A 19,450-nucleotide genomic window follows, 5' to 3' on the forward strand; every position below is an offset into this window, starting at 1 on the left:
AAATGCACCGGAGTCTGCCAGTAGGTAGATCTACTTTTCTCAGTAGTGAATGGGGGTTTTTTTGAAGGAACTGGGGTGTGCGTTCTCGCGATAATCTGACTCATTTTCCTTTGCCTTAGATATACATATCGGATCTACAACTAAGCGGTCCTTCTGGGTGGATGAACTGAAAGAAACTGATCCGAAGCGAGGTCCCTGTAAGTGACTCTGTTCTCTTCGTTTGGATCAATAAGTTAGGAAACATGCGTTAATGTGGGCTCTATTCAGGGAAAACGGCAATGGAATCTCTTTCTGCTGTCGCAAAGCGTGAGATTGCTTGCTCTCAAAACTCCGCGTTACGGGGATCTGGAATGAACTCGATGCTTTCAGCTAAATCCAGTGCATCTCACACGGAACAAACTCGACTTCTCGAATGTTATCTCCGTGTCCCTCCGTACATCTTGCCATGAGAGAAGATCCTTTCGGCCGTCTTGTGGCACCACGACCTTCATACAGGTAACATATATTTGTCGATGATTCAGATCCAACCAAAATCACAGGCATAATTGATTGGCAGGCCGCGTATGCTTTTTTGCAGGCCCGGTTTCCATCCTTGTTCGATTGCCCGGATCCATATCCATGGGACGCAGTTTAGCAACGGCTTCCCGATCATTTCGACACATTGTCTCCAGAAAAGCAAGCAGAAGCCAAAAGCCAGCATTCTCGTATTGAGCTCCAAACAAAGTTTTGAGATTGCATCGAGAGGTTCAATCCAGATCCCATCATGGCCATGGACATCATGAGAAATGAGGACGACCCAACAACGTCTTATACATGAAATCGTCGGCCAGACCTCCATCGAAGGACCAGTGCCTCTGCAAGTGCTTCTGATGCGAATATACGAGAAATGGCACCTGATCTCGGCGAAACGGAAAATCGATGCGGAATATCCAATTAGCTTCACCGAGGATGAGATTTCCAAAGCCCGGAGAAGCGGCGGAGGAGTGGGCAAAGGTGTTCAATGATGAATTTGAAAGTCTTCGATTGGAGCTTTTGGATGAAGATGGCTGGGTGAGCTATGAGGAGTACAAGGAGGCAAAAACAGAATTCGATCAACGCAAGGGAGATTTAAAGAACCTCCGAGAGAAACTTGATGAGCTTGCACTAATTGACTGGTGCACAATAAAAACAATTCGTAATTTATCTTGCCTGTCCGTTCGGGAAGTTGCAGTCAAGTCGTTGGGAACTTGATGGTTTGGCTTGAAGGTGTTTTTGGTTCGACTTTGGGTTGTTCTTCGGTCAATCAAGCTGATCTACCCAGGGACCTAGAATGATGCCTTTCGCCTCAGATTAAGCTTGTCTCTGTTCCAACCTTATGATACTGCCCAGGGCATGATGATGCCTTGATATTTTACATCAAAAATCGCAAGACCTAATAGTATGCGTTGTTGCGTGCCCAATGGGTAGCCTACTTGTGGTTACAAGGGAGAAGCATCGACCATCGGATCGAGATTTGAGCCGGGCACATCCCTTTCTGAATGGTTGTCCTTATGAAGAGCACTTGAAATGGGCAATCTTCCAGCTCTCAGACGATCTGCTTGCATCATCAACATCCTCCAGGCAAGGATCACTGTAACCCTAACTCCGGCTCCAGTAACAAGCTGGTGTGGTTTCGTAATTCGTGACTCGCTGTAACCGGGTTATGTCATGTGTTCTGTACATAACCAAAATATCTAACTGTATAACTAGCACAGACTAACCAAAGACAGGAAAATGTCAATCTCTTAACCGAAAAGAGACTAGCGTATGTTAGGTAATGTTAGATAAGACGCACCCGTGACCCACAGGGCGTCAGGGCCCCGAGGCGCTTCAGCCGCTCACATCAACCAAGGGCATTTCTGCAGGCCACAGAGCATTGACGAAACACATGTTGGGGGCTCGCTTCAAGGCATCCTTGCTCTTTTGCTTTTTACCTAGCAAATCCTGGTACTTTTGACTTCCATGCAGTCGCCATATCCTCGGTCTCATTATCAGCGTCCTGCGGGAACCGACTCCACGTCGACAGTGGGAAGCAGCACGTCAGGAACCATGGCTTCCCAAGCATCTGGTCCACGGAGCTCGTCAAGCTCATCGCGTTCTCAGGCCCGGGGCGTGGTACGTTTTCCCTATGCTCGGTCTTCGACTTTTGTTTCGCGTCCGAAGAAGCCCGAATTGAAGCTAACCGTCGCCGGCCAGCCCGATAAGCAGTTGTCTCAGATCGAGAAGAGCGTCACACATCTCCTTGTCGCAACAAAACAGCTTTTGGAGACTCTGACGCGATGGTCCTGTCAAGAAGCCTCGGAGACCGATGTGTCGGATGTCTACGTGCAACTTGGTTATCAATTCAACCTCGCCTGCCGGGCCTTCAATTCGATCGGCGTGGAAACTTCGGATTTGGGTCCCGTTCCAGATCTTCTCCGCACCATCCTCGAAGATACGTTGAGCCAGGAGGCATCGCGGGAGAGTTTGGATAGATACCTACCAAAGATTCGTGATATCATTATCAACCTTCTGCATGGCTTGAAGAGAAAGCAGGCGCGGCTGCGGGCACGTCAGACACGGGAGGAAGGTAAAGCCAACGGACGACAGGCCAGCATGGGTAGCGTCGGCAGCTTTGAAGCTGGTCCTGCCAATGCATCGGATGAAACTTCGCCCCAATCTCCCCATAAGCGGTCATTTTCTTCCCGGCGCTATGGGAGTGGCGGCTCATTGGAGGACCAATCTTCCTATTCCCGTGACCGCACGGGAAATAGTTATTCGGAAAGGGAGGCATCAAGGCGTGAAGCGCAAAAGGCATTAATGGGTGCTCAGTCCACTCCAGCCACGTCTACTTCAGCTTCACAGCATCAGTTTACTCCATCTCCGTATTCGGATTTTGCCAGTTATCACACTCCACCTCCCCCACCCCCGCCGAAACAGGATGATGCCATCGGGGCTCTACAACGGAGTGGAGAGTTGGAGCGGCGGGCATCGCGCCGGTTTTCGGCCTACCAAATACAAAAGGCCCTTGGCACGTCTGCGAACGGTGTGCCTCTGCCGAGCCAACCCTCGTCCGCATCGAACCGCGGGCGCGATGTCCGAGAATCGCTGAACGCTGTCCGTCTGCGTGGCTCCTACGTGCATGGAAGACAGCGATCGACCGCCGTGCAAGGGCCAGAGCATCCGTCGTCCGGAGAACCGGGCGATCGGTCTGGCGCGAAACCTCGTGTCGAAGCTTCGACGGAAGCTCGCGAAGGAGGAGGCAGTCCCAGAGCGAAGACACCGACGGACAAATTGCGCTCTGATCACGATCTCGCTGGCAAAGATGGCTCTTCTGGCGGTCTGGCGGAGGGGTTTGACCCGGGAAAGAGCACGGGTCCGGACGGCAGGAGCGATGCGGGCACACCGCAGCCACACCACAAGGATCCTTCCGCTTCATTCTCGACGCCGCCGCACTCGCAGCATTTCATCCCCGACCAGTCCCCTTCCCCTGGTAAAGAGCTCACGCTGTTCTTGCAGTACAAGAGCAAGATCAAAAAGTATGTCATTCCAGAAGGGTCGACAGGCTTGACTCTTGGGCGGCTCCAGTTGGCTTTTATCGAGAAATTCGCTTGGAATACGCACCAGCACGGTGACCTGCCCGAAATCTACATTCAAGACCCCATCTCGGGCGTGCGCCACGAGCTGGAGGACCTCAGCGACGTCAAAGATCGCTCTGTTCTGGTGCTGAACGTAGAGGCCCTTGATGAAGTCAAGCGTCATTTTGACGACGGGCTCAACAGTATCCGCCACTTGATCGACGGCCTCAAAACCGCAGTGGACGGGCAAGAGACAATTATGCAGCGGATGTCTGAGCGCCAATTGGAGACGGCCAAAGAAATGGCTCGGCTTGCCGCAGCACCCTCAACCTCTCTTTCTCCAAATGGGCGAGCGTCCCCGGCAGTGGGCCGCCAGAATGGTCGGGCGGGGGGCGAGGATCAGCTTCAGGAAATCCAGAGCCTTCGTCGGGATCTCGCTGTGCTGCGCCAAACTTACTCCAGCTTCACCTCCGATATTGCCGCGTCCATGAACAAGATCCGTGCCAAGGCGGCGAGTGTGAAGTCGGCCGCCGAGTCGGTTGCAACCGCTCCTTACGAAGGCGATGCGGGACGCGCTCGCATCAATGCTGGTAAGAAGGAACTCAGTGACGAGTCCGAGAAGTTGGTTGCGCGCGTCGACGATCTTCAAGATCTGGTCGAGGATCTTCGGAAAGACGTGGTTAGCCGTGGTGTGCGTCCTCATCCGCACCGGCTTGAGGCAGTTAGCAAAGACATCACTGCTGTTACTAAGGATGTGAAGAAGATGAAAGAATTCCTGAAGCGCGAGAAACCAATTTGGACCAAGATCTGGGAAAAGGAATTGCAGCTAGTGTGCGAAGAACGCGACCAGCTTACGATGCAGGAGGATCTCGCGGCTGACCTGGAGGACGACTTGGAGAAGGCTGCGCAGACGTTTGCTCTGGTTGAGCAGGCCACGCGCCAGCAGAATATGCAGGGCGCCAATCGAGGACCCGCCTTCCGCAGCGCCTCTCGCAACCTTCCCGTTGATCCAACCGTTGATCCCCTGAAAGCGAAGGATAGTGTGCTGGGCGAAGTTCGTGCTCTCCAAGTAAATCACGAGTCACGTTTGGAGGCCATTGAACGAGCGGAGAAGGCTCGCCAAAAGGAACTTGAAGCTCGACGAATCGATGTTTTCCAGAAAGAGTTGGGACAGTTTGTCGAGGAAGGAAAACTGAAGAAGAGTGGAGGAATCGAGGAGACGGAAAGACTGCGCCGAGCAAAGGATGAGCGAAACCGAAAAGAGGCTTGGCAGGCGCAGCATGGACAAATCGCTGAGCCCCCGGCAAAGGAAGACGCAGCCGCCAAAGGGAGTTCAGCTCAACCGGCAGCGGAGACCACCACCGAACCGAAGAAGGAAGACACTGCCAGTCCACCTTCGAAGGACGAGAATTCAACCGAAGCAAATGCTAATGATGAAAAGGAAGAAAATGCACCGGAGTCTGCCAGTAGGTAGATCTACTTTTCTCAGTAGTGAATGGGGGTTTTTTTGAAGGAACTGGGGTGTGCGTTCTCGCGATAATCTGACTCATTTTCCTTTGCCTTCAGGGTCTTCGGGCACCCGAAGGTCATGGTTGGCCTCCATTTTCTCCTAGGGCATTGGCCCTTCGATAGCCGACGTGACTTTTCTCCATCAACATCTCTATCGACCTCTCTCGATCGCGAGCGGCCAGGTTGTTGGGTGGTGAACAGGGTACAGAGTACCTTTGCAGTGGATACAATACACGTGATACCCGCCTATACCAGATTGTGTCTATGTTGTTTCTCTACATTTATATGCTCTGGCACTGCTGTATTCTACAGCTGCCGATCCTTTGGGTGCGATGATCATGGCATGTATGCTTGAGGATACCCCATTATGTCCTGCTATGACAGCAAGTTCAGCTAGTGATTAGTACAATTCCCATGTACTCAACCACTCTTATCATAAGTCAGTCTCTGCATCACAACTGCTCAATCTAGATCATTGCCGTCACACTGTACACATCGGACAAATCTGCACCAGGATTGAATCTTAGAGGTACTGCACTTATCAGGATGATTACTTTATTTAGCACATTGAGCGTAGTAAAAGGTGCTGCAGTTATCCGAGTACATATTCACCGTATATGGAAGGTGTGAAGTGAATCGAGCCCCACAGCTTCACCTTTTCGACTTTTATCATGCGGCAAAGACATCAGATAATTGATCAGGATTCCCAGCCACAGCATTTGGGCTGCAGGGGCAGCACGCATGATGATGTAGGCTAACAACTCATAGATAGCCTCATTGCTGGTACTTGTTTTTCCTTGTCTTTCTAGTACAAAAAAAAAAAAAAAAAAAGAACTGCGCTACCTACTATGATATGACGCTCATTTTTATCAAGCAAAGCTCGCCGCTGATAGCAAATAAACTTGGCTTACGAAGTTTCATGACGTACGAGTCCTCGTACACTGGAGGCTTGAGTTTTCTTTTCTTCGAGCAAGGAACGAGGATACCCCCAGCGGGATTGTTGGATGATTTTTGCGTCCATGATGAAGCTTTGTTGGACATCTCGACCTGGAATTATCGTTCTAACAGGGTTATTGTTGTTGTGTCCTGCTGTGCAGATTGTCACTGCGCACGAGCTTGTCGGACGCGATGGCCATGCTACCACTACTTTTGATCATGCTCGACGGCAAGAAGATGCTACCGGACAACGGAAAATCATTGGCGTACGGAAGATGAGCGATGACGAAGGGGAAAAATTCTTTTTGAATTACTGGAGGTTTGAGGATGCGCCGGGCTTGGGAAATGCAAGCGGGATAATACTCCCTGGGGGAATCAACGATGCTTTTGCAGCGTCCGATGATACGCTATTTCGACCTGCTTTTCTCCTTCATACGGACGAGCAAGTGGAAATACCTCAACTGATGAGACGGCTCTATTCTGGCGCTGTGAGACGCGAGGTTGCAGGGTTGGCCAAGAGGGAATTTAGGTGTCCCTCTGGCATGTCTAGTTGTGGTTCAATTGGCCGGTCAGATGCCTGCTGCGGTGAGGGAGATACTTGTCAAGAGGTGGAGGATGCCCAAGGACAGTCCTTGGTCGGGTGTTGTCCGGCCGGCAAGTCTTGCTCTGACGGTATCGGTGCGTGTCCTGAAGGCTATGGCAGCTGCCCAAGCAGCCTCGGGGGTGGGTGCTGTATTCCCGGATACGAATGTGTGGAAGGAGGATGTGAGTAGGACCATCTCTTACCATTCAATTGGACCCCAGATCGAGCTGATCCAAACTCTTTGTTCTTCAGGTGTGTCCATTTCCACGGTGACGCGGAGCATCACTACGAGCCAGGAAACCTCGACTAGCCGTTCACCCACGCCAACGACGTCGTCAGAATCGTCATCTCAAACCGAGACAACGACAAGAACGACGACGTCTTCCCAAGAGCAATCACCGCCGATGCGCCCCACGACCGATGTCGAGAGCACGGTCACCGCAACGGAGACCATCACCGGGCCGGACATGTGTCCGACGGGGTTCTACGCCTGCTCGGCGGTGTATCAAGGCGGCTGCTGTCGGACCGGAAGAGACTGCGACACGACTTCCTGCCCACCGACTTCATCCGTCACAGTCGTCGACAGTAATGGTGTCACCGTCGCGGTACCGACGGGCGACGCGGCGACGACCAGCAACCCTTGCGCCACGGGCTGGTTCAGTTGCGCGGCGTCGGATGGCGGAGGATGCTGTCCCAGTGGGTTTGCATGCGGGAGGGAGAGCTGTACGGCTTCGGGTTCGGGCACGGCGACATCGACGGTTGCGAAGATGGAGCAGGACGCGGCGACGCACATGCGAGTCTATCCTCTGTCGCTGACTCTTGTACTCATCACCGTGATGTATCTATTGTAAGATTGGAGCATGTCGCAAGGATTTGTAAATTATATAGTTTTTCGACACCTTTTTTTCAAACAACGGAGACGACAAGCGAAGGAAGATCGGATGGCGGGCGAATCGATGTTTCTGTCGCGGGGAATCCGATCCGATGCATCACGTGATTCCCCACAGCTTCTCCACAACGCGAAAATCGACTCCAAAAAAGGTCTCCAACAACAGCGCCGGTGAGCCCGCTTCCGAACCACAAGTTCCGATTCACCAACGTCTTTACTTTTTCCGTAACTATTTTATCATTGTCATTTCTTCGGGACGGGGCGATTGTCTTCTCTCGCAGGCTCGCTTCTAGCTTTTTGTGTAGTACTTTCATCGCGTGCAGCTTTCTTCCCCTTCCCTTTCCAAAACTCCCCCCTGCGAGATCGGACCGGACCCGACCCGACCCTCTTAGATCCTTTGACCATGTCGAACAAGGAGGCCAAGCCATTGCCCTTTATCTACCAGTTCACCGCTGGCGCGGTGGCTGGCGTGTCCGAAGTGAGTCGCGAATGGCGGCATTGGTGACGTCGCTTGCTGATCATGATGCTTTATTTGCGCGTATATAGATCTTGGTGATGTACGTTGGGCCTTTTACTCCGCCGCACATTGTGCGATCGTGGTGGATAGAGTAGTGATTGACTGCGCCGCTAGGTATCCGTTGGATGTGGTCAAGACAAGAGTGTATGTTGTCGCTCCTCCTACCTCGCACACAGCAGCACCCTGCTAAACACGCCGCCGCGCAAAACCAGTCAGTTGCAAAAGGGTGCCGGAACCGGCGAGGAGGCATACAAGGGCATGTTTGACTGCTTGCAAAAGATTGTTCGGAATGAAGGGTAGGGCAGAGCCAAGAGAAAAAAAAGAGACCGAAAGGGCGACGATGATCTGACCGAAGAGGAACAGATTCTCCCGTCTGTACCGTGGTATCTCGGCCCCGATTCTGATGGAAGCTCCCAAACGAGCGACCAAATTCGCCGCAAACGACAGCTGGGGCACGTTCTACCGGAATCTGTTTGGCGTGGAGAAGCAAACGCAACCGCTGGCGATCCTGACGGGCGCGACGGCCGGCGCCACGGAGTCCTTCGTGGTGGTTCCCTTTGAGCTGGTCAAGATCCGGCTGCAGGACAAGGCGCAGGCGCACAAGTACAACGGCATGATTGATGTGGTGCGCAAGATCGTCGCGCAGGAGGGTCCCCTGGCGCTGTACAACGGTCTCGAGTCGACGCTCTGGCGCCACATCCTCTGGAACGGCGGCTACTTTGGCTCCATCTTCCAGATCCGCAGCCAGCTGCCCAAGCCCGAGCCGGGCAACCGTCAGCAGCAGATCATCAACGACCTCGTCGCGGGCTCCATCGGCGGTACCATCGGCACCATCTTCAACACCCCCATGGACGTTGTCAAGTCGCGGATCCAGAACAGCCCGCGCGTCGCGGGCACCGTGCCCAAGTACAACTGGGCCTGGCCCGCCGTGCTCACCGTCTGGCGCGAGGAAGGCTTCGGCGCGCTGTACAAGGGGTTCATCCCCAAGGTGCTCCGGCTGGGTCCCGGCGGAGGTATTCTCCTGGTCGTCTTTACCGGCGTGATGGACTTTTTCCGCAGGGTTCGGGGTGAATAAATAAAGGAGAACAGTAAAAATAAAAAAGAAGAGAAATATAGATAGATACCCTCGATCAAGCCGGATCCGTCCCCGTGTGTTTACCCCTTTCGAATGGGAGAAAATATCGGATATAGAATTGACGCGAAGACATTTGCGAATAATGCCATGATCAAAGCATTTCTTTCATGAGTCAATCTCTAATCAAAATGCTATTGATCCGTTATACATTCGCAAAACTATAGTAGTAGTATACTGTTTCCCTTGCTGAGTGTACCGCAACGCCTACGATGACGGTGGCTTGTAATCAACAAACACTCTCCCTTCATTCATATCCCAACCAGAACTCACCTTGTCAGTTCCATGAACGCTGCTACTATTGTTTTCCCCGCTGCTCCCTCCACTGCCTGGCTCGATCCTTCCATGATTCTCTTGCAACTTTGACAGAAACGGAGCGGCCTGCACTCCCGCTCTGATCGTCAAGGAAAGATTCGATATCCTTCAACATCTCTCTTGTGGAGCTGTACTGTCCTAACCACGCCTTTCGGATCGCCGTACCAGGGCCCTCACGTCCCGTTCAAATTTCGGGAAGGATCAAAGATCCACGGTCGTTCATGGACAGTTTCGGTTTGGCCCCGTGCTCCACCCTGTACATAGATGAGAGACCCCATCGCAAACAAACAGACCTGAAGCCTCCTGAAACAGTCTTTGGAAGCCGATTCACAGGGACGGGATCATCAGGGTGAGATTTCCCTCGGGATGGTCCGTATCAATGAATCGTACAATGTTCGGGGTTCCAGAAGTCGCGACACAGCCCGCTCGTCCTGCATCAATTGAAGTGGTAGAAAGTATCCGAGGCGAGCAAGTAGTATCGGTCATTATTCGGTCCTGTGGCGGAGCATCGTTCGGCGGCGGCTCTAAGATTCGACTTGCCTTGAGAACGACATGCTCATCGACTTTGGAGACTTGACCGGATCCGCCAACGCCTAGAATTTCCAGGTTGGATTGAGGCTGTAGGTGTGTCGTATATCTGTGAACCAGGCCGGTTGACTCGAGAGGATGAAGCGAAGCAATTCCGGTTCCGTTTACGGGACGTTCTCTGTGTTGATGTGCCGGCTACTTCAGCGATAGGTCGAATTGCTCGAAGTAGGTAATGAGAGGCACTACTTGAACGGTCTCTGAATGAGAAGCAGGACCTGCCTATAAATGCATGACAGGATTGATTAAATACTGTAAGGTAGGTACTCGATCAACATCGTGTATGGTTCAACAAATCAGTGAGCACATGCATCAACTGAACACTCCGGGAACAACAGAACGTGAACCAAATCAAGCCTGTATCAAGAGCTGGTACATATTAACGGAGCAGTAAAGATACTAGACAACACAATAATAAACTGTGGACAGAGCCAGTCAAAACATCAAACGGGGGTATCAATCACTGCACAAGACAAATTCACACACTCACCTCTACCGCATTCCATAGAAACAAGACATATGATGTATCCCATAAACTCCAGTCACCCACAGCAAACCATGACAGAAAGAACAGTCAACGAGGAAATGAAAACCCAAGACAAATGGCAAGCCCGACAATCCGGTATATCCATTCCAGAAGACATAGAAAAACAATCAGGCCATGCGCCGCACTATGCAAGATTCATGGAAGATGAGTTCCTGTTTTTAGTTCATCATTTGGTACTCGTCTTCCTCCTTGAAGCTGATCCCAGCATGGCCGGAGCTGTTCCAGAACTGCGTCTGCGAATTATTGCCGTTGTTGCCATTGCTGTTGCTGTTCCCGTTGCTGAAGGCAGGACTCTGGTCCGAACCATTCTGCTGCGGAAGTGGCTCACCCGCCAAGTCTGTATGCTTGGGTACACGCAATCCACTACCGGGGCCACGGCTGTAGGTGAACGTGCTGGGATCGTTCTTCTCGATGGCGTCCAGCAGTTCCGTACGCATCCGTTTCTCCTCTTCGGTCTGCTCGAACGGCCATGTTCCACCGAGACTGGAGATCAGCTCTGCAAGTTCGGACTCTTGCTGGAGCTTGACATGCAGAGCCCACATGAGGTCACGCATCCAGGAAACGGCGCCGTTCAGGATGTCACCTTTGTTGGGTCCCTTCTCCTTTTCTTCAATCGGCAAACCCATGGTGATATTGCCGGCCGCCCGACGGCCACTGCCACCGGCGAGAAGCGAAGTGGCGGAATGATTTGTGTTCCCTGATTGAGCCAACGCCGAGTTGTTCATGAGCTGCTTTCGGACTTTTTCATCCTCGAGGCGGTGTTGGGGAACCAGGTGCGAAAGGTCCTGAATCCGTTCATTGATGTTGTCCCGACGCCGGCGCTCCACCAGGTTATGGGACGCACGTCGCCTCCGACGCTTGGCCTCTTGCGACTCAAGAGCCTGGGCTGTCTGGGCGTCGACCTTTGTAGGCAAAGAAGCGTGCTTACCCGACTTCAGGATCTCGGAGATCCCGGCATGGTGTGAGTGGTTCCCGGGAGACGAGATCGGAGACTCCATAAACGAATGGACGCTTCCAGGCGTACCATCCCACTGGTTCGACAGCGTCTTCTGATGGCGATGGTGCAGGTTACTGGTCCGAATGGGCTGGCTGGGAAAGCTGCCCGACTCGGGAGTTCCTAGGCTCAGGGCCCCCAACGCTGGCGTCTTGGGCGTCATCGGGGTGAGGCCATCCGAAGACGAGCGATCAACCACTTGCAGATTCGTTCGGGCCTTGGCGCTCAAGTAATGCTGTTCGAACTGGCTGCTCTGCGTCTGCGACGGGGTACCATGCGCCTGCTGGTTGATCGGATTGAATTGATCGTAGTTGAAGCTACTGGCAAGAAACGGGCTTTGGATGGGAGCACCTTCCGGGGTGTTGGAGTAAATGTTGGTCATCATGCTCTGATGACTCACGGAGAGTCCCTGGTCCGGATGCTGGTCCTGGACGAATCCGGAAGCATCGGAACGCTGCATGCCATTCTGACCGTTCAGATCCAGGTCAAGGAGCTCATCCGTATCGATCCCGGAATTTCCGACGTTGAAACCCACCGACGACATGTTCTGCTGGGACCCGAACGAATAGGGCATGAACATGCCGCCCTGCATGGACAACTCGGAAGGGTCAATGCCTTCCGTGTTGTTATTGTGGTTGTTGTTAGAGCTTGAGAAGTTGTGGTCGAATTGTTGGCTGGTCATTGTGGGATGGTGACGGTGATGAAGATTGATGGTTTGTGGTTGTCGTTCGTCGTAATCGTACCGGCCGAGGCGCTAGCCTCTCTCCTCGGAGAATCCACCGAAGCTCGATCCAAGACTCGATTCAAGGACTCTTCAAGTAAGCGGCAAAGGAAGAGACTGATGGAACGTCCTGTAATGACCGGGACGCATTCAGGCGCCGACGTCGATGTGGAGTATCAAAGGCGTATCCTGGACAAGACCAACCAGTTAGTCCACAGCTCCACCATTCCGGTTCTGCGCAAGCGAACTATCCAGAGATCGGGGAGGCTGCAGAGCCAAGTCTCTCTGCAGTGATGTTCATCGTGCCAGGTTAGGCAAAGATTGAACACGCACCTCAACCGCGGAATGTTGAATATGTATGGTTGGACACGACTGCCAAGCGACGCCCTCCTGCGCGATCAATCCCGGAAGGATTGCTATACTGTTGGACAGCACGCTACGGTCAGATCAACACCATGAATGAACAAGACAAAACAGATGAAAGCGCCAGGGGAACAACGGATCAAAGAGGTGGAGGGGGTGGGCGAGAGGGTCAGGGCCAGGACCAAGGAGGGTGGCGAGAAGGAAGAATCCAGATGCAGCAATGCAGAAACCCGTAGCTACAGAAGCAGCGCGCCGAATCGAGGCCAACTGCAGCGAAAGTTCTCTCAACAGAGAGACCAAAGCGGCGCAAGCGCAGGGCAGCAGAGGAGGGGATGAGCAAGCGAGGGCGGTGAGAGGCGAATCGCGCTGGCGCCGAGACGAGAGGGGCCCGCGCGCGCCCTCACCGACACGAGAACAAGAGGAGCGCATGTGCTGCTTATGTCATCCTCCCTTTGCCCGTCGCCATTGGCCCGTGGCCGCCGACAGGCAGCTCCGATCACTTTGTCGAACGACCGAACACCAAACACCAAACACGGGAAACAAAAGCTAAAAAAGCTTGGAGACTCACCGTGGTTCTGGGATGCGCCCGAGATACGAGTTGCTCCAGCGCAAGAACTGGTTACGGAATCACGGCCCGTGGGCAGATCGGGAGAGGGTCAGGGTCGAGTCGGTGAGAGAAAGACGGCAATCACAGATCGCGATCGGAAGCTGCCACGAGCAGTTCTGCGAATGCAAAGCGAACACGTAGGTACTAGGTAAGTTTGGAGGAGAAAGCAGGATCTCTGCAGGGTCTTGCCCGCGCGAGGGCATCGGGAGCTTTTAAACTAGCCACGCCGAGTCGACATCCTGCAGCTCTCATTTGACATGACGGACTGCGGGTCATGCACGACGTCGATCGCGGATTGGTAGGGCAAATTTTCCTGTTTTACTTGGTATTGCTTCTATCTGCAGCGCCCCTCGTGCCGCGCAGACACGCCCCGGGGGGACGCGACAACCCTAGGATGAAAGAAAGGAAAGGTTCACGGTCGAGGACTATCATGGGGTTTGGCCTATAAGAGGCCACGAGTAGAAATGCAGGTCGCACAACCCAGCCTGATTGCGGTTCATGGTGCGTATCGCATGAACATTTGCCGAATGACTCATAAGAAAGAAGCACAGTGGCCGTGAATGGACGGGATCAGATGGTCATACCGAGCAGCAAGAATGCCGGAGGGTGACCAGCCCGCGGACGATCGATTGCGTTCACGGGCAAAACAAGGAGCATGCGTTTGTCTCATCCGGAGGACTCGTTGAGGATTGGTTTCGGGAGGTCTTCCCCGGAGATACGTCGATCTGACTGACTGACTGACTCACTACGCGTACCTACGGTCCGGACTAGAGGAGGCTTGGTCTACAATCCTGGTTGAGATATCTCCGTGTTTCGCTTTGCTCTGCAAGTCAGGGTAGTAGCAGCGAGGAGCTTGGGCCTGCCGCCTGGCCGATCGGATTCCATCCCCCACCTCCTTGAGGCTCTTGCGCGTGGCTGATAACGCTCCTTTGCTCTGACTGGCGGGCTCTTGCTTGCCAGCCATCGGGGTTCGGCTGTTGTTGTATTAGTCGTATCTGAGAAAGTATGTATGGAATTTCCATCCGTTCAGGAAATTCGTGATGACAGCCTGTGCAGCCTGTCTGCCCCAGGCTGCCAGTCGAGCATTCCAACCCAGGGCCTGAGCGATTGCTGTGGGATCCGGCATGGCTGACGTCTGTCGTCCCACGTTGAAGGAATCATGCATGGCAAGCAAGTCCATCCTCGATGACGACAGAAATGGCCAGGGTCCAGAGGTGCAGGGTTGCGACGGAGACCATTATTTAGATTGATCTCGCAGCGAGGGAGATCGACGTTATGTAGATCGATCGCAGAGATGACATGCAGCAGAGGATTCAGCGCTCCGATTTTGCAGTACATAGGTAGTAGTTACCTAGTACATAAATTGTGGAGATGGTGCTAAGTTTAGAAGAACCGTCGACATTGACTCTGCTCAATGCATGAGGCGCAATCGATATGACCTCGAGTGGCACTGCAGCCAACACAACGGCTCTACATACAGAAGAGCTCCGGCTTGACGGCTCTCACGGGAGTCCCTTGCTGCTGGACCCGCTTCCCCAGACCAGACACCAAGACTGGAAGATAGCAGAGGATGACATAAGCACGCCCCCCACCAGGCATTTCCCATTTTCGCCAAGCCTGGGATGCCCGGCCAGCCAATCGACGACGCCGATCTGCCGCCTCATCGACCCTCCCTGCTCAACCGCGCTAAACCCGATTCGGGCAAATCCATTCCTCAGACCTCCAACCTCGCCCGGGCTGTCCAGGTTCATGCTTGTCTGCCTACGGAGTACATAGTTACAGGGCAAGTGCGTGCCTTCCTCTCTTGCGACACCCGCCCAAGCATCGCCTCCTTCCAGATTCCCGCCGTCTGTTCTACTACCTACCTACAGGTACTCAAGAGAACTTTCAAGGTTGGGATTTTTTTTTTTTTTCGAGGAGGGTTATGGGAACTCCAGCACCACCACAGTGGTTCTGAACTTAGTCTGAGACAGACTGCCTTCGTGGGACAGTGTCATCTGACAGGGAGAGAAGATCAGAGACCGCACCCTTGGCGAAATTCGACCAGCAATCCGGGGCTGCCCACCCTCGTCTGGGGCCCCCCGATAAGCCCTGCACACAAGACATTCCAGAGAGTTACCTAGCCTATACCTACCTACCTAAGTCCTAAGGTACGGACGGCTTCGCATACCTCCCGATCGGTCCGCTCGGCAGTTTCCGTCCGAGCACGTTTTCTAGACGGCATATGGCGACGGCATTCTGACCCTGGTCGTCCCCTGGCTCTGCATTCGAAAACCTGCCGGCCGTTTCGGCTCCTTGCCTGCATCCAGTCGTGTCTTCCCGCGGAGATCATTATTGCGATAGTAGGCCGCAAACCGGTTTTCAAACAAAAAGTGCGGGTGGTGCACGTGTGGGAAGACTTCTTTTTGGACCGCGGGGTCACCTGGTCTTATCAGACTCGACTGATAATCTGATCCCCCTCCCTTTGACTGTATCTATCTGGTCTTCTATTTGTCCGTTTCCGGTCTCGACGCATTCCATCGGTCCCGTTTTTAGGTGAGGGCCGCTCGTCTCCCCCGTAGACATCGCGGGACACGATGGCGTCGACAACGTTTCGAGAAGGCATCAATTCTCTAGGCTGGACAAGGCGGGACACCGGTTCCCCAGTAAACACCAGCTCATCCCTCTTCTCCCGACTGCAGTCATGGAATCCTTTCAGCGGGCGAGAAGGTTACTTGAGACTGCCGACACATGAATCTCCCGGTGCGCCCTTGCCCGCGCCGTCGCGACGCGACGAGGAAGAAAGCTTGTTTGCTTGTGAGTGTCCTCCTACCCCTCCAGACGTCGTCGCACCGGATACCTGTGACCTTGCTGGCCAAGAAAACGTGATTGCCTTGACATTTCTTGATTGGCCATCTGCAAGGACGGGTGACAAATCCACAGTTCCTGCATGCTTGCCGGATCCTCATGCGCACTAGGAGCGATGTGGTAGGTCTGCCGAGGACAGAAAAAAGTGCTGATCGTACCCTGTGTCTCTAGTAAGCCGTTGGGATCGGATGCTTATCTTTGCCGGATGTAACGTGGGTGCGGCGATTTGCTTCCTGCTATGCTTTTTGCTGTGGCCGGCCTTGACTCTGAAACCTCGAAAATTTGCGATCCTGTGAGTGCCGACACCCTTGTCCTCGTTTCTCCAATGCCGAACCTGCTCCCGACGATCAGCCGTAGCTTCATCAGGTGAACTTGACGTCATGGTGCAGCGTGGACACCACCACGATCACGAAGCTCTGGACGGCTGCCGAAAAACAAAATCCGCGTTGCGCGTGTGTCTGTGTGGCTGAGCCGTTATCTTCTCGCATGTTCTGCTCATTGCGCGGCCAGAAACAAAAGACACGAGTTTTGCCTTTAGCATCGGAAGCTGACCAGGTGATTATCTAGATGGTCAATCGGCTCCGTATTCTTCCTTGCATCATGGGCGGTGCTCATGGGACCAATGACCTATGCTCGCCACCTACTATCGGGATCGCGACTGCCGTTCACGGCAGCATATTTTGGATCCATTGCCTTGACCTTGTACTTTGCGGTTGGGGTGAGTTATCTGGCGGACTCAGTGGATGGTTCTAGAAGGCGCGGCTAACTCTCTGATTACAGCTACGAAGTAGCCTGCTCACACTTCCCGCCGCCGTGTGCCAGCTGGTGGCGCTGATATGGTACCTCGTCAGCTATTTCCCCATGGGGAGCACGGGCTTGCAGTACATGGGCCGCTTCGGGGCCCAACGAATGGCCAATTGGGTCACTGGCTGAACCCAGCCTCTGCTCCGTTACGATCCTATCAGGTAAGGCGATGTACTCACGAAGAGGAGGCAAGTATGGATTTGTGGAATATCCATATCCAGCCCTATGATACATAGTAATGATTTTTTTTTTTGTACTCCATGTTTCGTGAACATAGAGTCACCGTCAGTCCATTCTTTTTGGTGGTGTACGATACAACCTCTAGGACATATTAATCAACAAAGATGCAATGATAATCCCCCCCCCCCGTATCGATTTACTTCCCACGCATCATCACCGGTCGAACCTCCCCATCAAGGACTTTGTAGCCGGGCACCTCCGCCTCCCAGATGCCCGTCCCCTCACCAGAACCGACCTGCAACCATTGCTGCAGCAGGTCATTGCTCTCCTTGGGCTTGACCTCCGGCGAGGCGGTGCCGACGGTAATGTGCGCCACGGGGTTGACGCACAGCCAGGAGTCACCTCCCTCACCATCCGTCGCCGGAGGTAGGATCCGCACGACAAACGCCATGATCTTATCGCTCCAGACGAGCCGCTCGACGCGCACGCGCGCATCGCCCAGCTTCGGCGGCGTGGTAGGATCGATCTCTTGGCCTTGGTCGATACGCTCCTGCATGCGCTGCAGGTAGAGATCCGTGTACCGTTTCCAGACCTCGGGGTGCGCGGCGTTGTGCGAACGATGGATCAGCGTAACGTGGAAGGAGGGCTGGATGCGCCGGCTGTTCACCAGATGGTTGTAGAGCTTTGCGCGCTCGGGGGACGTCTTCCCCGCCGGGAAGAGCGATTGGAGGAGCTCGTTGATCGGGGAAGATGGCAGGGAGATGCCGACGTATTCGATCTTTTTGACGAGGGTGTTGGGGTCGGTTTTCTTTGCCTCCTTTTGTTGTTGCTGTTGTTGGTTATTGTTGGCGTTTTGCTGCTGCTTGTTTTTCTTGGATTTTTGGCTGCCGGAGCCCCAGCTGAGGTCCTCTTGAACTTTATATTCATGGAGCGCCGACTCGATCGCACGATCCATCTCCTCGGCCGAGGGGACGCGCGGCACGATCTTGGGGAACGCCCGGTGTAGTTGCTTGACCACTTTCTCCAGGTTCTCGCGTGACGATGCGCCGACCTCGAGGTCGATCACCTCGTGGAAGTTGGCGTCGGGGTCGAGGTCCGTGTCGACGGCCTCGAAGCGGTGCAGGAACCCTTCCATGATCCCGATGATCTCCTCCGTGTCCTTGCTGGCGGCGCGGATCGTTTGGTGGTTGTCCCCGCGAGTCAGGACCCGCTCCCGTGTCACCGCGCGGATGTCGTCGAGTAGCTCCGTCTTGGGCTCGTGCACGTAGTGCAGCGCAACGTAGCGGGCGTCCGCCACCCCGAGTGACACGTCATCCATGATCTGCTTGCGCTCGCGCCGCTGGTGGTTGTTGCGGTCGGCGATGACAACGGGCGCCGATCGAGCAGCCTGGATGACATCCTCTGCGAACTTCTTGGCCTTGTTCTTTTGCTTGGGGAGGTTGTCGTTCTGGATGTGGCCCCATCCAAACAGCTTCACCAGCGCCAGGGCCAGCGTCGTCTTACCGCAGCCGATTGAGGCAACCGGTACCAGAATGACACCCCGCGTCACGTCATGAAGTCCGTCGAGCTCCCCTTGGGCCTCCATGGCGATGATCTGCGCGCCCTTGAGGCCTCTCTCACGCAAGAACCCATCGCGCATCGCAATGATACCATGATTCTGGTTGTACCGCTTGCCCAGCTCCGGGTCCTTAGCCAGCTGGCGCTTGGCGTACTCGAGATATTCTTGGGTAATCTTGACGTGTTTCTTGATCTTCGGAACCTTCCCGGCAATGATGGCCTTTGTGCACTCACGCCATTGCCGGTACATCAAATACGGCTCGTCAAACTTGTATTTGAAGAACCAATCCTGGTACCCGGTTTCGGGCTTACCCTTCTTGCACCGAACGACGAAGCCTTCCGTGTCTCGGCCATCCCAGGATCCCGTCTCCGCACACTTGTCCAGGAACTCCTTCACCGAGGGGACATCGTGGAAGGTCACGTAAGCCGCCTTCTTGAAGCCCCATTTGTCGGCGAAGTCGTGCACCTCGCCGCAGGGCAGGGTGGCGAACTCCGGGACGTTGAAGTTGATGCCATGGAGGTAGATACCCGCCGCATTCTCATCGTAGGGCAGCACGTGCTCCTCGAACGAGTCATCGCAGAGTTCCCCGACGGCCGTAGCGTTCATTCTCCGCAGCTCCGCCGCGAGTTCCTTCTTCGTCTTGCCCACGGAGGCCAAGTGCTTCTCGATCCATCGCTCACCGGCCTGCGCATGACTGACAGGCACGTCTTCTCGCGGGCCGGTCGAGTGCTTGCTGCAGACCAGCAGGGTTCCATCTTCTAGACCAGACATGAAAATAATACAGCCGT

General features: G+C 54.1%; 5 protein-coding genes across 5 annotated transcripts; 4 read left to right on the forward strand and 1 right to left on the reverse strand.

Moving 5' to 3' along the window:
- Window positions 1–1,980: 1,980 nt before the first annotated feature.
- On the forward strand, window positions 1,981–5,049 carry VTN31DRAFT_3340 (uncharacterized protein; the record flags this gene model as incomplete). Its single annotated transcript, XM_069403609.1, has 2 exons — window positions 1,981–2,133; window positions 2,215–5,049. The coding sequence occupies 2 exons, from the start codon at window positions 1,981–1,983 to the stop codon at window positions 5,047–5,049; spliced, it is 2,988 nt and encodes a 995-aa protein (XP_069262773.1).
- Window positions 5,050–6,295: 1,246 nt separating this feature from the next.
- Window positions 6,296–7,454, forward strand: VTN31DRAFT_3341 (uncharacterized protein; the record flags this gene model as incomplete). Its single annotated transcript, XM_069403610.1, has 2 exons — window positions 6,296–6,785; window positions 6,856–7,454. 2 exons carry the CDS (start codon window positions 6,296–6,298, stop codon window positions 7,452–7,454), a joined length of 1,089 nt encoding a protein of 362 aa, XP_069262774.1.
- Window positions 7,455–7,895: 441 nt separating this feature from the next.
- On the forward strand, window positions 7,896–9,084 carry VTN31DRAFT_3342 (uncharacterized protein; the record flags this gene model as incomplete). Its single annotated transcript, XM_069403611.1, has 5 exons — window positions 7,896–7,970; window positions 8,039–8,049; window positions 8,124–8,153; window positions 8,222–8,305; window positions 8,373–9,084. The coding sequence occupies 5 exons, from the start codon at window positions 7,896–7,898 to the stop codon at window positions 9,082–9,084; spliced, it is 912 nt and encodes a 303-aa protein (XP_069262775.1).
- Window positions 9,085–10,746: 1,662 nt separating this feature from the next.
- On the reverse strand, window positions 10,747–12,264 carry VTN31DRAFT_3343 (uncharacterized protein; the record flags this gene model as incomplete). The annotated part of the gene is made up of 1 exon (XM_069403612.1): window positions 10,747–12,264. One exon carries the CDS (start codon window positions 12,262–12,264, stop codon window positions 10,747–10,749), a length of 1,518 nt encoding a protein of 505 aa, XP_069262776.1.
- A 3,585-nt stretch (window positions 12,265–15,849) lies between these two features.
- VTN31DRAFT_3344 (uncharacterized protein) lies at window positions 15,850–17,053 on the forward strand (the record flags this gene model as incomplete). Its single annotated transcript, XM_069403613.1, has 4 exons — window positions 15,850–16,069; window positions 16,292–16,412; window positions 16,688–16,838; window positions 16,901–17,053. 4 exons carry the CDS (start codon window positions 15,850–15,852, stop codon window positions 17,051–17,053), a joined length of 645 nt encoding a protein of 214 aa, XP_069262777.1.
- Window positions 17,054–19,450: the final 2,397 nt, after the last annotated feature.

Source organism: Thermomyces dupontii, assembly GCF_041956625.1.
Source record: "Thermomyces dupontii strain NRRL 2155 unplaced genomic scaffold VTN31scaffold_2, whole genome shotgun sequence".
NCBI lineage: Eukaryota > Fungi > Ascomycota > Eurotiomycetes > Eurotiales > Trichocomaceae > Thermomyces > Thermomyces dupontii.